Below are 14,822 nucleotides of genomic sequence, written 5' to 3'. Positions count from 1 at the left end.
TGGCTAAAGGCCTTGGTGTGCCCATATTCATTCACACTTCCTTTATCTCAAATAAATAAATAAATAATTTTGAAACTTTGGCAATACTCAACAAATCACAACCATAAGATGATTATGTGCACGATCTTTATTTTTATAAATGGCTTTGCATCCTAAATTGTGAACAATTTCCAACCTGACATTTCAGAAATCTGTAGCACCTGACACACACACTTTGATTTTCCTGAGAACATAAGCAAACATTAATCTCAATGAACCATGATCTTAGAGCACTTTTTCTTTCTTTCTTTTCCATATATATATATATATATTTTTTTTTTTTTTGAGGAAGGGACTCACTCTAGTTCAGGCTGACCTGGAATTTACTATGTACTCTCAGAGTGGCCTTGAACTCATAGTCATCCTACCTCTGCCTCCCAAGTGCTAGGATTAAAGGCGTGCACCACTATACCCAGTTCCACACTTATTCTTTAAACTGTTTACAGGACGTTTTAAGTAGGTTAAGGAATGAGAAGCTACTACCTGGTTTCTATGTCTGGCATCAAATCCCTAAACTAAGAAAAAAGGAACTCAACTGTAGCTTTTTCCTTTAAAATGGATTTGATATTTACTTTTACTAGAAAATTGCCACAAAGTCCCCATTGTTCCAGTTTTTAAGTCATAAGACACATACATTTGTTATGTATAACATTTGGAAGAGAGTGAGTCAATGAAGCTATGACCAGCCTATTCCCAAGTCTGACACACAGCCTGGGCATGTCAGAAAGTTCAGCTTAAATAATAATAAATGCATGCTCCACCACGGTGAACTACAACCACAAGCCCAGTTCCCTTTTCCAAATGCAAACAGATGCTAGAAGGTTAAGGCTAAGATGATGGACAGAGATGAGAAAACTGAATTCGACAGTGGCTAAGTCAAAAACCTACTTTAAGCCTAGTTGTGGTGGTGCAGACCTTTAATCCCAGCACCTGGGAGGTGGAGGTAGGAGGATTGCCATGAGTGCGAGGCCAAGCAAGAGACTACAAAGTGAGTCCCAGGTCAAGCTGGGCGAGAGCAAGACTCTACCTTAAAAAAAAAATCGACTTTAGGACAGACAGAACTAGAACCCTCTACCCCAAACTATAGTTGAGTAATTAAGAGTTTTTACCAGAAAATGTTTTTTGTTTTTGTTTTGTTGACAGGGTCTCATTATATGTAGCCCAGGTTGGTCTTAAACTTACTATGCAGCCCAGACTAGCTTCAAACTCATGGAAATCCTCCTGCCTCAGCTTCCTATATGTGTGCTACTCATGTCTAACATTGAAAAAGAAACTTTTAAATGGGAGGTGAGCAGAAGGGAAGGGAAGGAAAAAGAAATCTGCTTGCTTCCTCTTTCTTGTTATCCACCTGCACACAAGTATTTTTTCACCACCAGGGGCTCTCATACTATCACTAGTGGCCCATACCACTATTTTCATATAGTCCATGAAAAAAGTAGAATAGATTTAACATTTCTACATGATCAGGGGAAAATCTGAAATCAAGATACATCATACTGTGAGAATCATATAAAATTCAAATTTGTGTCCACAAATAAGGGTTTATTAAACTATAGTCGCATTTACTCACTTGCAACTTGTCTATTGCTTTCATACTACAAATGGCAAAGGTCATAAGCAATGACAGAAACTGTTCTATAAAGTCTAAAACCTTACTACTCACCTCTGCTGTCTCCTGACTCAGTGAAAATCTTGATTATGAATATACAAAGAAATATTATGTAAAAAGAGAGAAAATAAAACAGAAAAAAATAAAGCTTGTGTCCTTTCAACTCACAGCAAGTAGAGTGAGTGTGGCACAGCACCAGGGAGAAGTTAAGATTCTAAACAATGCTTCAACACAAAACCCTCCATTAGGCCAGAAAATCTATAAGAACTGAACATCCTATTGGCAGATGTTTTCTTCACCGATACCAGGTAGAAGCAGACCCAAAGCATAAAGTATAGAGATTCCCCCAGCAAGACCCAAACCTGTTCCATGGCTCCATAAAATACCCACAGCAGTCAGGGTTGGGAGTCAAGAGGCAGGCAAGTGCTATGTTAAGCCTTAAGAGAAATAAAGCTCCACATTCCCCTCCTTCTACCTGGGTCTAATGCTAGTTAAAGGATTCTTTCAGATTCTGTTCTTTGATGAGAAATGACGACCAACCAGGTGTATTCCCTGTCTCTTAACTCCTGAAATTATAGGGAAAATGATAAGAAGAAAAGGAGGGGTACGGGAACCCAGAGACATTTCATTTCAGTGATAAGAGCTTGTTCTTTAGCTTTGTGAGGAGCTCTGCAGCAAAGAAACATGCAAGTAGCCACACAGAAGCTAATCATAAATATCTGCAAAAGAGGTGTGGTTAGAACAGCCAGCACCTTCATACCACCACACTCCAACAAATGAGGCTTCTTTACCAGTCATGTACTTCAAACACTTCGGGGTGGTACAGGTCTCTTTACCAAATATGATAACTTTAATTTTAAAAAAATGCCACTTAGTCCTTTGAAGAGCAAAAATGGTGCACTTTTAATGGGAATGGAGGTGCACGCCTTTCATCCCAGCACTTGTGAAGCATAGGTAAGAGGATCACTGTGAGTTTTAGGCCAGCCTGGGACTACAGAGTGAATTCTAGGTCAGCCTGGGATAGAATAAGGCCCTACCTTGAAAAAATAAAAAATAAAAAATTGTGCACTGTCAAGTCTAACCAAAAAAGCCTGACTTTCTAAGGACAACTTATTTCTCAATTTCCTCAATGTTCTTCTTTGGCCAGAATGAAATTTAAAGCAGAGCACAATATCCTTTCAACAACCCTGAGGTTCCTTCTTTTAAAAGTTAATAGCTTTAAACCAAAAGAGAAATAATTTCAAAACCAAGAAAGAATATTTTTAATGACAACTGAATTACATATGACATTAATGTATGGCCCAGCAATTCCACCACTAGCTACATAAAAACATGTATACACAAACTTGTACATATATGTGCACAGAAGCAGGGTTATTTTTAATATCCCCAAACTGGAAACATTCCAAATACACACTAAAATGCTGTCCATGTACAAAATGGAATACCATCTGGCAATAAAAGGAAGTGAAATAATAATCACTGCTACAACATGAGGAAAACTCAAAATGCTATGCTATGTAATGAATCTGGGCCAAAATAAAAAAGAGAGAGAGAGAACATATTGTACAATTCATTAACATGAAGTTCTTGAAGGGATATGTGGTTGTTTGAACATATGGTCCCACAGACTGAGGTGTTTTTGATTAAGAACTGAGCTTGTAACTTGGGTCTCCAGCAGCGCTACAAGAGGTGGGTCAATGGGGGGAGGGGTAGATCTTGGCCTCTAACCATAAGGTGTGTTTGGGGGCAGATCCATATCCAGTACTAAGGTGTGTGGAGAGCAGTTTTGGAGCTCTGGCTGTTGTGTGCTTATTGGTAGTGTCTCTCTGCTTGGATATACGACAGGGAGCCAGCTTATTATTCATGGTGTTCCTCTGGATTTATTTACATATTCATTTATTACCTCTTCCTCCCATAAACTGTGTCTAGTTGGATGTTAATCCCAGCTAACTGCAACAGGGCAGATAGAGAGAAAGTAGATTAGTGACTGACTGCCAGTAGCTGAAGGGCGACAACAGGAGGGTTTGGTGAACATGAGGTTTCTTTTTGAGATGATAATAATGCAGTCATGTTCATAATGTTAGCAGGGGCAACTGTATAACTCTAAGTATACTAAAAACCACTGAATATATTTATGTGAATGGGTGGATTTAATTGTACATGAACGTATCTCTAAAGCTGTTATGCAAAGTTTACTAAACTTTCTTTCCTTTGCCAGTAGTAACACTTTACATTTTAAATCACTACAACAGCTACAAAATAAGGTAAAGCTCACTTTTGGTGCTACCAGTACATAAAACCCCTTTTGTGGTCATTCTCATCAATGTGACATTGTAAGAAAAATTTCCAAGTCTGTGTGGGGAAATGTCTGTCATTGTTATCTCCATGGGATTCATGGAGGAATGCCCATTCAAAAACTCTGCAGTGTAGTATGACTATCAATAAAGGTGCAAGTGCAACAACACACGCTCATTTCAGTAACAGAACAAGAGAAGTTGAAGACTATTGTCATGCCCCTACCCTACAACAAAAACCAAGGTCATAAATCAGACATGCTAACCAAGCCAAAACCACTCTGCTCACACAAGACTGGAGATACCACTTACCTCCTGTGTCAGTGGGCCTTGCTTCATCTTGGGTGTAATCTCTCCATTTCCTACACCCACCTCTTCACAAGGCACTTTAGTGTCTGGCATTTCTGCAGAGAACAAGGGGTTACACAGTGAGTGAGTGTATTTGGAAGAGAAAAAGAAAAGGTTTCTGTGCCTTAGTATTTACATAAAGAATCCAGGTTTCAAGTGTTTTGTTTGTTTTTCCATTAAATGGCAATGTATCCTTGCACCGTCAGGAGCTTGAGGCATTTCTGACACTGAGTCAGAGCTACTCTATCACGTAACTATTCCTTTAAATGTGAGTAGTAAGTTTCAACTCACTGTCTACCAAAAGTCATTTTCACCATTGAAAATATATAAACATGGCATCAACTGCATGTGGAAAGTAAAGTCATAAGCTACAAAACATCAAGAGTAACAACTGAGGTCAGGCAGTCTTGGTCACCATTAAACAAAAGCAAGAGACATTTATTTGTATAACACAAAGCCTCTGGGATAAGACTTTTAGAGTCTATTATCCATCCTTATCCAACTCATCCTTGCAACTGGGAAAATTGGACTATTACTTTGTTTTTGGTTTTTTGAGGCAGGGTCTCACTCTAGCCCAGGCTGACCTGGACTTCACTATGTAGTCTCAGGGTGGCCTGGAACTCCTGGTGATCTTTCTACCTCTGCTTCCTAAGTGCTGAGATTAAAGGCATGCACCACAATGCCGACTTATTTTTTATTTCACAATCAAAACATCATCATCATCATCATCATTATCATCCTAGCAACTCCTTTTCTTAGAAAAATAGGCTGTGTTACATTTTCTCAAGAATTACAGTTTTTCACTGCTGGCCATCCATACCAACAGACCCACGGTTGTGGTTTTTCTTATTTGGCCTCCCCATTATCAAGCAAATACAGGAAGTGATAGAAAGCATGGTCAAGGCAAATTTAGGCTTCTACCACTTCTTTAAAGGAGAAAGATGACTAAATAGTCAAGATTCACTATAGTATTCCAAGTACAAATGGAGCTGTCATTTCTTGACCATGTGGCTGTTACTTATCTGTAATTCCTGTACTGTACAAATAAAATGTCTATACAAAAAGTAAGGAGGTTTCTTCCATCAAAGAATAAATTACATTAAGATCTCCTCTAGCAGCATGAGTAACCTGCCAAAAGGTCTCCTTGATTTGGAAAAGTTACATTCCAATAAATGAGCATTTGTGCCTCTCCATTCTTTGCCTTTAGAATTATATAATCTTAGCAGTAATTTACAAATGAGTGGACAAATTTGCTTGACCAGATAATTAAAATCTGCTAAAATCATTTAAAAAAAAACATGAATAATTAATTCTTTTATGAGTACTGCTTGGAAAAAACATTTCTAAAGTAACTCGGAATAACTATGGGGTGGGGGGCAGATAACTTTTATTCATTTGGGGTTGTGATTTTTGGCACAGCCTAACCTTACTATACCTATGAACAGTAAATGGCAGTCACAGCAGTAAACAGTGATTACTGAGACCTGAGGGGTATAACTAGTACAGCTCAGCCAGATACCAACTACACACAGTGATGCTTTTGATGAGGCAAGGACCATGTTCCCTTCTTCCTACTGGCTCTTCCCATCAGCAGCTAAACCAATGTCTTCTCACTCATAAAAGAATACAATACAGCTACATTCATGAATGGAATGCAAGCCTTACAGAAAATACCCTTTGGCTGTGAGATCACACTCAGGTGCTTTTTCTCTTAGGCAATGTGACCAGGGACTTTCCTCAACCCAGGCTATTTCATGAAGAAATCACCCATTTCTTCACCACTGGCTACTTTTATTTTGTAGTCGGAGACCAGGAGCACCAATCCTATTATGACTCCTTTTGGTAGCAGAACAAGTAACTCATCTCCACAAAATATATCCAACTATAAACCCGTATCAAAATTTCTCATCATACTTCCTTTTTAAAATTTTAAAATTATAAACATCATCTTTTAGTATCTTTACTACAGTTGTATACTACTTAAGATCAGGTCTGAAATTCTTTTTTCTCATCAAGCACTACAGACACAAATCTCACATAGTTTACAGTTATTCAAGTTAAAATTCTGACCACAGAAACAGAAGGAGAAATAATTCCGGACTGGGTGGCCAAAGAGCACCCAAATGAAAAGAACATAGCTAGGTATCAACTTACAGCCACTCCCATGATTCTGAATTAAGTCGGCCAGGGCCCCCAAAATAGACTTGTTGTTGTGGCTTATTTTAAAAACTAGAGACCTCATTCAAATTTTGAGATAGTAGTCAATCTAAAACAGTAATAAGTCTAAAGGCCAGAAGTCACCAAAAATTCTTCCTCAGGTTCCTTAAATCACTCAGCTGAGATAGGGATTAAAACAACTAAAAGTACTTTACTAGGGAAATAACCATTGAGTTTAGATTACTCTTCTTCCTAAGTAACTTTTTTCCCCCATTCTTCTACACTGTCATATTCCTAAGGTATTTTACACTAAAAAGCACTGCCAAGTTAAAATAGCTGCAAAAAGTTACTAAATAGTAAGAACAAAACTGGCACCTCTTACCTACAAGAGCATAGGAGCAGACATGGAGACAGGTCCTCTGTCTACAGCTGGCAGCAGGTGGTGTTATAAAAGTACGCATCCAACTGACCTTTAAGAACTTCAGAAGACAAGATCGCGACCAATTCTGACTCCAGTCTCAACCCCAGTAAAAAGTTTCATTCGGATAGTTTATTTCCACTGAGCAACAGTGGTTCCTCTCTGCCGTCTCTAGACATGGTTGCACACAGACGGAACAGGCTGCTGTGTGAGCAATCGGCTCTGTGCAGCTGCTCACCAAGATAAGCAGACACATGGTCTGCCCAGTGACAGCAGCTCAGCAGACTGGGCTTGGGCGGAAATCCTGCATCCTATCCCTTGTGCTGTGCAGGGTCCTGAATTCCCAGACTCTGCCCAAAAGCAACAGGCAATGAGCCTGCAGGTCTGTTCTTCAGGCAGGAAAAGGAGGGAGCACACCCACAGCAACTTAACTAATGACCTAATACCATTGCGTACATTCGTTTAAAACTGTACCTAAAACTGTTCAATGAACAACTCAGACTTTAAATTTTCTCAGAATGAAAGACATTCTTTTCATCATTATGCTTTATGATTCTACAGAAAAAAAGCTAATTGCCTTCATTATTTAATAGTGTCTGAGATCTAGATACTGTTTTCCAGGTTTGCAAGCTGCAGTGGTTCCAATGTGACAGAGCAATTGTAGGCGTTAAACAATCAAGCTATGAGTCTATAACACAGAAGTAAAATCTGTCCAACCCAAAATGTCACTCCTGATGGTAGTGACTACTTACTTGGCAATATATACCAGTGAGCAAGCAACACCTTAAAAACAAAGATGTCTGTATTTTTAACAGTACATCACAGTTTCTTAAACTCCTATTTTTATATTCTGATTTTCTTACCTGTTGCCCGTTCAGACCTGTGAACTGGAAGAATAATCTTCTCTGGTTCCTCCCTTGTAACAAGACATCCTGTATGGTTCCTGGCGGCTTCTTCATGAGTACTATACTTTCGCAGGCTCTCCCCTAGGGCAAAAGCACTCACACCCTCTGAAGAAGCATTCTCAAGTTGTTCAGCCTGACAGCCTGATTCAGGACTAGACAGTGATACGTAACTGATTTCCCCCTCAGCTATCAGCACTCCGGAGGCCTTGATTTGCTCAATGACAGCTTTCACTATACGAGTGGCAGTCTCTTCTATGGGGTCTGCTCCCTTAGGCACCTGCACGGCCTGGGCTGAGACCATGCAAGGTAGAGAGCTGGCACTACTTTCATTTCCCTGGGCTGAGGCCTGTGTGACTTGTCGCATACCTGCCGGGAAGGCCCTGTCAGGGAGAGCTGGGTGCCCAGTCTCTGTGGAGAACTCCTGGGCAAGAGGTTGCAGTACTTCATCATCCTCTGCGGAGTTACATCCACAGCTGAAATTTGCTCCCTCATGCTTCCCTTTCTTGCAATCAAGAGGTACCATCTCCAAAGCTGAAGTTCCCTGTACGCCAGTCACACATTTGTCTGGTGAATCTCCTGGTGCACACACAGTCATAGTCTTCTCCCCGTTCAACAAAACTTCCGAAATTGGGGTGTCTTTGGTATGATGTGGCGTTCCTTTCTTTCCAGGTTCAGCAGCTTCTAAAGCATTAACTGCTACAACATCCACCACCACATTTCTGTTTACCTCACAAATACTATTTTTCCCTTGAAACTGAGTGTTTTTTACTCCAACACACACAGTGTCAGACGCACTTGACAGAACACTTGGCAATGGGGATGAGCTATTTGGCTCTGTACCTAAGGCTTCTTGCCTTGAGTCTGCAGCCAGACTTGCTCCTGGTAGCATAGGGCTCCGTGGGGCCCCACCTTCAGTCAGTAGTGAGACCTGTGTGGCCACTTCCTTGTTATGCTTGGGTTCTGTCTTCAGACAGGCAGAGGGTGTGCCCAATGAGTTACTGTGTGGCAGTGCTTTATCCTCAGCACAGACCGTTGAGACAGGATTTTCATAGAATCCAGGTGTCTCTTGCCCAGGAGGTGGTATTCTCTGCTCTTCCTGTGATGTTCCCAAACAAAGTGTGTCTTCCTTAATGGAGAAACATGTCACGGCTTTATCCTTGTCATCTTCTCCTTGAACTACAGAGCTTTCTGAAATCACCAGAAGTTTTCCTTCCTCGGGCAGAACTGAGTCAGAGACCAAAGCAGCTTTATCCACACTTGGAAAAGGAGCGTCTGTCAGAACTTCAAGTGTTGCTATGCAGCCTGGATCCTCTTGCTCTCCACTAAGGCCTATAGGATTAGTGTTCCCCATGATGGACTGAAGCGCTCCAGTAGGCAAGGGTGTGAACAGGCCTGCTTCTTGGACTTCCAGAAGTTGTTTATCAAGACCATTCGAACCTCCTCCAGCTAGGACATCTCCACTAACTATAACTCTATGTTGTTCAGGAGTTACTGTTCCCTTTTCTTTCTGGGAGGGGACAAGAGAAAGTGCGTCATCTTTGGTTACTGATTCACTGCCAGGACTGCTTGCCAGAGAGAAAGTGCTGTCTGATGGCACCAGTTCTTTCTCAGTTTGAGGGACTACTGGAGGCAGATGTGAAACAACCTCAAGCACATTTAGGAACAGTGTATCTTGTTTCAAATTTTTTTCTTCTTCCTTTTTATCCAAAACACTGAGAGAACAAAACTCCACACATTCCTGGCTTTCTCTCACAGGTCCAGAAGTGATGGTGTCAGCACATGGGTCTTCCGGGCAGAGGGCAGTGCACAGGTCTTGCATATTTGGCTGCCCTGTTAGGTTTTCAGGCTGGCTGTCACTACAGTGTTTTACAACCACCTCACTAGTAGAAGTCACTGTGTTCTGTTGACATGCAGACTCAGGACAAAGTTTACCAGCCCCAGCTATAGAACCAAGTAATGACTGGCTATTTTGGCTTTGAACAAGTGATAAATTTGATGCTGTTTTCTGGTTTGGCATCACATCTTCTTTGAGCCCAGAATAGGTAAAATCCAAGGGTGATGTGATCTCATATGGGCCTGATCCATCTGAAAGTCTTCTTGCTGCAGTTGGAGATGCCAAAGAATCCTGAACAACTGGGCCATCATCTCTCATCTCACAGCTTCTCTTCAAAATGCCCATTCCTGTTTTCTCAGAGGGGATTTCTCCAGGGCTCAATTCAAGTGAAGACTCAGCAGCAGGCCTGTTATCACTGAGGGTGCTGGTGGCACAGACAGAGTTTGGAAGCCTGGACTTAACCACAAGTTCACTTATGATTTCAACATCAGAGCTTCCAGCTGTGCTAATGCTAGAATTCTTACATCTTTCCTTTGTACTTTTTCCTGCTTGAAGCTCACTAATCTGGGAAGTGGCAGCAAGGTTCATCAGACACTGTTCCATGTCACCTGAACTTTCTTGGACACCAGCAACTGTTGAACTGTTTGCCAATTCCCTTCCAGAGGAATGTTGGGATATACCTAGCTCTGTGACTAAGTCGCCCTGCAGTACACTGCCTCTGTGGCTCCCAGAATCCTCATTGGGGGCCACTCTTGATTTTGCTCGAGTTTCTTCATTTCTGTTTCCACAGGACGGCAGAACTTCAGCACCCTTTATTCCACAGTCAAGTATGCTTTGAAGGCAGCTGTCTTGATCACAAGCAGACCCAGAGTCCACAACATCCACAACACATATCGATTCTGCCTCTTGCTCTTTTGTTTCCATGCCTTTGTTCCTCCTATGAGCAGAGTGTGGATTTTCTTCCTCAACCACACTTGACAAATGACAGCAACTTTCAATCTGCCCCACAGGGCTCCTTTGGCAGCATGGAGCACTCTTAGTCACTTCAGAAGAAGCAAGATGCTGATGGTCTGTGTGTTCTGAGGCACAGGGAAACAATGGGCCATCTGTTTCTGGGGCACTGGGCAGACCAGAAGAGTCTTGTGTTGTCACCATTAAGGGCATAAGACTGTCCATCTCCTGGATGTTTGTTTTCTATGAAGAAATCAAAGAGACTTTACAAAGCTGGCCCTAAGAAAAAAAGTCAATAATACCTGTAACCAAATACCTATAGGACCAAGTTCACTGATTATCTGCCCCTTTTATCGTCACACATGGTATTCTGACTTCTATCGTCACACATGGTATTCTGACGTAAGCCAATACAAATTAACTTTTCTTCCTGTTACTACTGTCTATTCTCATGTCTATATATATACACATTTGGGGTGCTAAAATTTGCTTATACTGCCAGGAGTGGTGGCGTACCCTTTTAATCCCAGCACTCAGGAGGCAGAGGTAGGAGGATCACCATGAGTTTGAGGCCACCCTGAGAATACAGAGTGAATTCCAGGTTAGCCTGGGCCAGAATGAGACCCTACCTCAAAAAAAAAAAAAAAAAAAAAATTTCTTGGACTATACCAGGTGGCTGGTTTCCATACTTTAAACTTATTTCAGAAAGTAGACTAAAATTAAGTCTCAAAAATATTGTCTTTTTTTTTAAGCACTATGATGCTGGAAAGAAATGACTGGAGTACTGAGTAATATCTCGATCACACCTTCCAAAGCTCAGGGTCTAATGCAGAAGAGGTGGCGGAAAGAATGTAAGAGCCAAAGGAAGGGTAGGACTCCTTACAATGTGCTCCCTCCAGACATAAAATGGCCTGGAAATCCATGACCTCTTAGTGACTGACACTACCTACACAAGACCATCATAAGAGGAGGAAAAGATCATGACATCAAAATAAAAAGATAGACTGATTGAGATGGGGAGGGGATATGATGGAGAATGGAATTTCAAAGGGGAAAGTGGGGGGGGGGCGCATTACCATGGGATATTTTTTATAATCATGGAAGATGTTAATAAAAATTGAGGAAAAATAAAAAAGCACTATGAATATCTTTGAAAATAAATAGCTGAAAAAAATATGTTGTAAAGGGGTAGTTACATGCGTAGAGTTTCCTTGCATCTACCTCATATTAAATTATTAAGTAAAACCAAATCCTAGGGTTGTGACATGACTCTATGTCTAAAGGCTTATTTGCAAAGCCTGTCATCCAAAGTTCAATCCCCAAACAACCACAAAATGCTAGACATAAAGTGGTACAAGAGTCTGTGATCCCAATGCTTTAGGACAATAAGAGTACGAAACTGCAGAGACAGCTAGACTGGTGTTCATTAGCAGCAACAAGACACCCTGTTTCAGAGAAGATGGAAGAGCATAGATATGCCTATACTGTCCTCTGACCTCCACAAGTGTACCATGGATTGCATGCAAGTGCCCATACGTATAAACACAATACTTTTTTTAAAAAAAGTTTTTTTTTTTTTAATCCTAGATAGTTTCACAAACATTTTTTTCAGTCACAAGATGTAGCCAAGCTGGGCATGGTGGTGCACACCTTTAATCCCAGCTCTCAGGAAGCAGAGGTAGGAGGATCCCTATAAGTTTGAGGCCATGCTGAGACTACATAGTGAATTCCAGGTCAGCCAGGGCTACAACATGACCCTACCAATAATAATAACAATAAATAAATAAAATATGCAGCCAGATGGCCCTATGTCACAAATGTTTACTTGGGAGTTAATGTACTGTCCTTTAATCCCTAAATACGTCCAACCCAACTGTAACAATTTTAGCAGTGGCATAATTGATACCATTTCCCTTTTTGATAAAAGCATTACTTCCAGTAATGAGTACTGAGTATTGATTAAATATAAATAAATAAATACCTTTCAAAAACATATTTTATTTATTTATTTAAGAGAAAGAGGCAGAGAGAGAGAGAGAGAGAGAAAGAGAGAGGGAGAGAAAGTCAGAGACAGAGAATGGGTGCACCAGAGTCTCTAGCCACTGCAAATGAACTCCAGAACTATGCTCCCCCTTGTGCATCTGGCTTACGTGGGCCCTGGACAATCAAACTGGGACCTTTGGCTTTGTAGGCAAATGCCTTAACTACTAAGCCATCTCCCCAGCCCAAATACCTAACTTTTAAGCTTACTGTCAGAAGGCACTGTGGCTTGAGTATATCATAAGTTATTTAAAAATGGCTTTTGCAACCTTAAAGGGTTAGTTTTGGTTTGCTAATTTGTTTTTTGAGACAGGGTCTCACCATAGCCGTAAGTAGCTTAGAATTTCCTATGAAGACCATGTTGGCTCAAATTTGTTGTGATCTTTCTACTTCGGCCTCCTTAGGATCACAGACAAGTGCCACCATGCCGTTTAGTGCCTGCTTATTTATTTGGTTGTGTATGTGGACAAGTGCATGCATGTGTGTAGACTGAGGTCTGTTGCTGCTACAAATCAATGTCTACTTGTGGTTGGAGAACTAAATCAAGGCTACCAGACTTTGTAAACAAGTACCTTTAGTCACTGAATATCAACCTAGCTCTACTTTTAATTTTAAACAGATGCACTCAAAAAGAAAGGAATGGTTAAGATAACCATGATCCATCTATCTGACAGGAGAAAAGCAATGCTATAATATAAACTATGAAGACTATAGCAGAAGCAGAAAAAATATAAAACAATGTTGGAAAAATAAATTTCATGCTCTCCAGCATTCAATATAAAAGCTGGGTTTACAAGAGTCTGTGTCTTAATTCCAGCAATCTCAATTTCTGGCCTTCACATGCATGAGTACACGTATATGCCCACTCATACATAAACCTGAATACACACACACTAAAAAAAAATTCAGTTGCAAAAATATACCCTTCATACCTTAAAAATTATTTACCAAAGGTTATAAATTATGCAAAAAATATATGGTGTACCAGGTGATACAAGTACACAAGGTGACACATGCGTACAAGGTGGCACACGCACTTAAGAGTTTGATTACAGTGGCTAGAGGCCCTGACATGCCAATTCTCTCTCTCCCCCATAAATTTTTTTAAGAAATACATGTGCAGACAAGGGTCAGGAAAAATAAAGAAAACAAATAGTTTGATCTTAGTGAGTTTGTATCAAAATTCAGAGATTTTTATACTATTTAGTAGTACCTAATGATTTTAAAACATCTAGTTTGCCATTCATTATCTGAACTACTGCAATAATCTTATCTCTATTGTCATCTGTCCTTTCATTCCTCTGTTCCAGCAATAAATACACCCAATACTGTATCATCAGATTGTTCCTATGCACTTCCTAAAGCGACTGCAAAAGCTTACATGTCAGACTAAAATGTATCGTCCATACTGAAATCCTTCTCTTAGAGAGAGCATGATAAAATGGATTTTCACTAAAAAATGTGTATGTTGTGCTCTATAAGTACGCAAAATTAGTTTGTTTGCATTCCTCTTAAAAATTATGACAATGGGGCTGGAGAGATGGCTTAGCGGTTAAGCGCTTGCCTGTGAAGCCTAAGGACCCCGGTTCGAGGCTCGGTTCTCCAGGTCCCACGTTAGCCAGATGCACAAGGGGGCGCACGCGTCTGGAGTTCGTTTGCAGAGGCTGGAAGCCCTGGCGCGTCCATTCTCTCTCTCCCTCTATCTGTCTTTCTCTCTGTGTCTGTCACTCTCAAATAAATAAATAAATAAAATTAAAAAAAAATTATGACAATGGAGCCAGGTATGGTGATAAACCGCTGTAATCCTAGCACTTGGTAGCAAGACGGTCAAGAAGTCAAGGCTAACCTGGGATATATGAGACCCTTTCTTTAAAAACAAAAAAGCAAACAAACAATAAAGACTGTGGTCATTATGTTTAGTTCTTGTGTTTTTCTACCAAACATTTTTGACAGATGTAAACTAACTTTTTTCAAATAGACTACATTCATAGAGTAAGAAGTATTCTAAATAAAAATACAAGGATTTCCTAACAATCTGTTCAAAGAAAAAGAAAATGACAACTGTGAAACAAACATGATTCTGGAAGGTGGAGGCATACACATAATGGATGCAGTTTTCTAGCCTGAATGTCTCAGAAATGTCCATTCCCAAAGATGTCTCTGGCATGAGCTGACCCAAGATGGCCTTAAATGAGATTACTTTCAAGATGTTTCCAAATCAAAT

General features: G+C 40.4%; 1 protein-coding gene across 9 annotated transcripts in view; it reads right to left on the bottom strand.

Annotated features, from left to right (window-relative positions):
* The window catches only part of Akap13 (A-kinase anchoring protein 13), a 283,132-nt gene that overhangs the window by 124,380 nt on the left and 143,930 nt on the right, over window positions 1-14,822 (bottom strand). For all 9 annotated transcript variants that reach the window (XM_045145632.1, XM_045145633.1, XM_045145636.1 and 6 more), the window contains 2 exons: window positions 7,732-10,801; window positions 4,258-4,349 (listed from right to left, as the gene is read on the bottom strand). In XM_045145632.1, the coding sequence (XP_045001567.1) occupies window positions 4,258-4,349; window positions 7,732-10,801 (3,162 nt within the window). The remainder of the gene's footprint in view (window positions 1-4,257; window positions 4,350-7,731; window positions 10,802-14,822) is intronic.

This window comes from Jaculus jaculus, chromosome 3 (assembly GCF_020740685.1).
Source record: "Jaculus jaculus isolate mJacJac1 chromosome 3, mJacJac1.mat.Y.cur, whole genome shotgun sequence".
Lineage (NCBI taxonomy): Eukaryota > Metazoa > Chordata > Mammalia > Rodentia > Dipodidae > Jaculus > Jaculus jaculus.
This window is presented reverse-complemented; position numbering and strand designations above follow the sequence as displayed.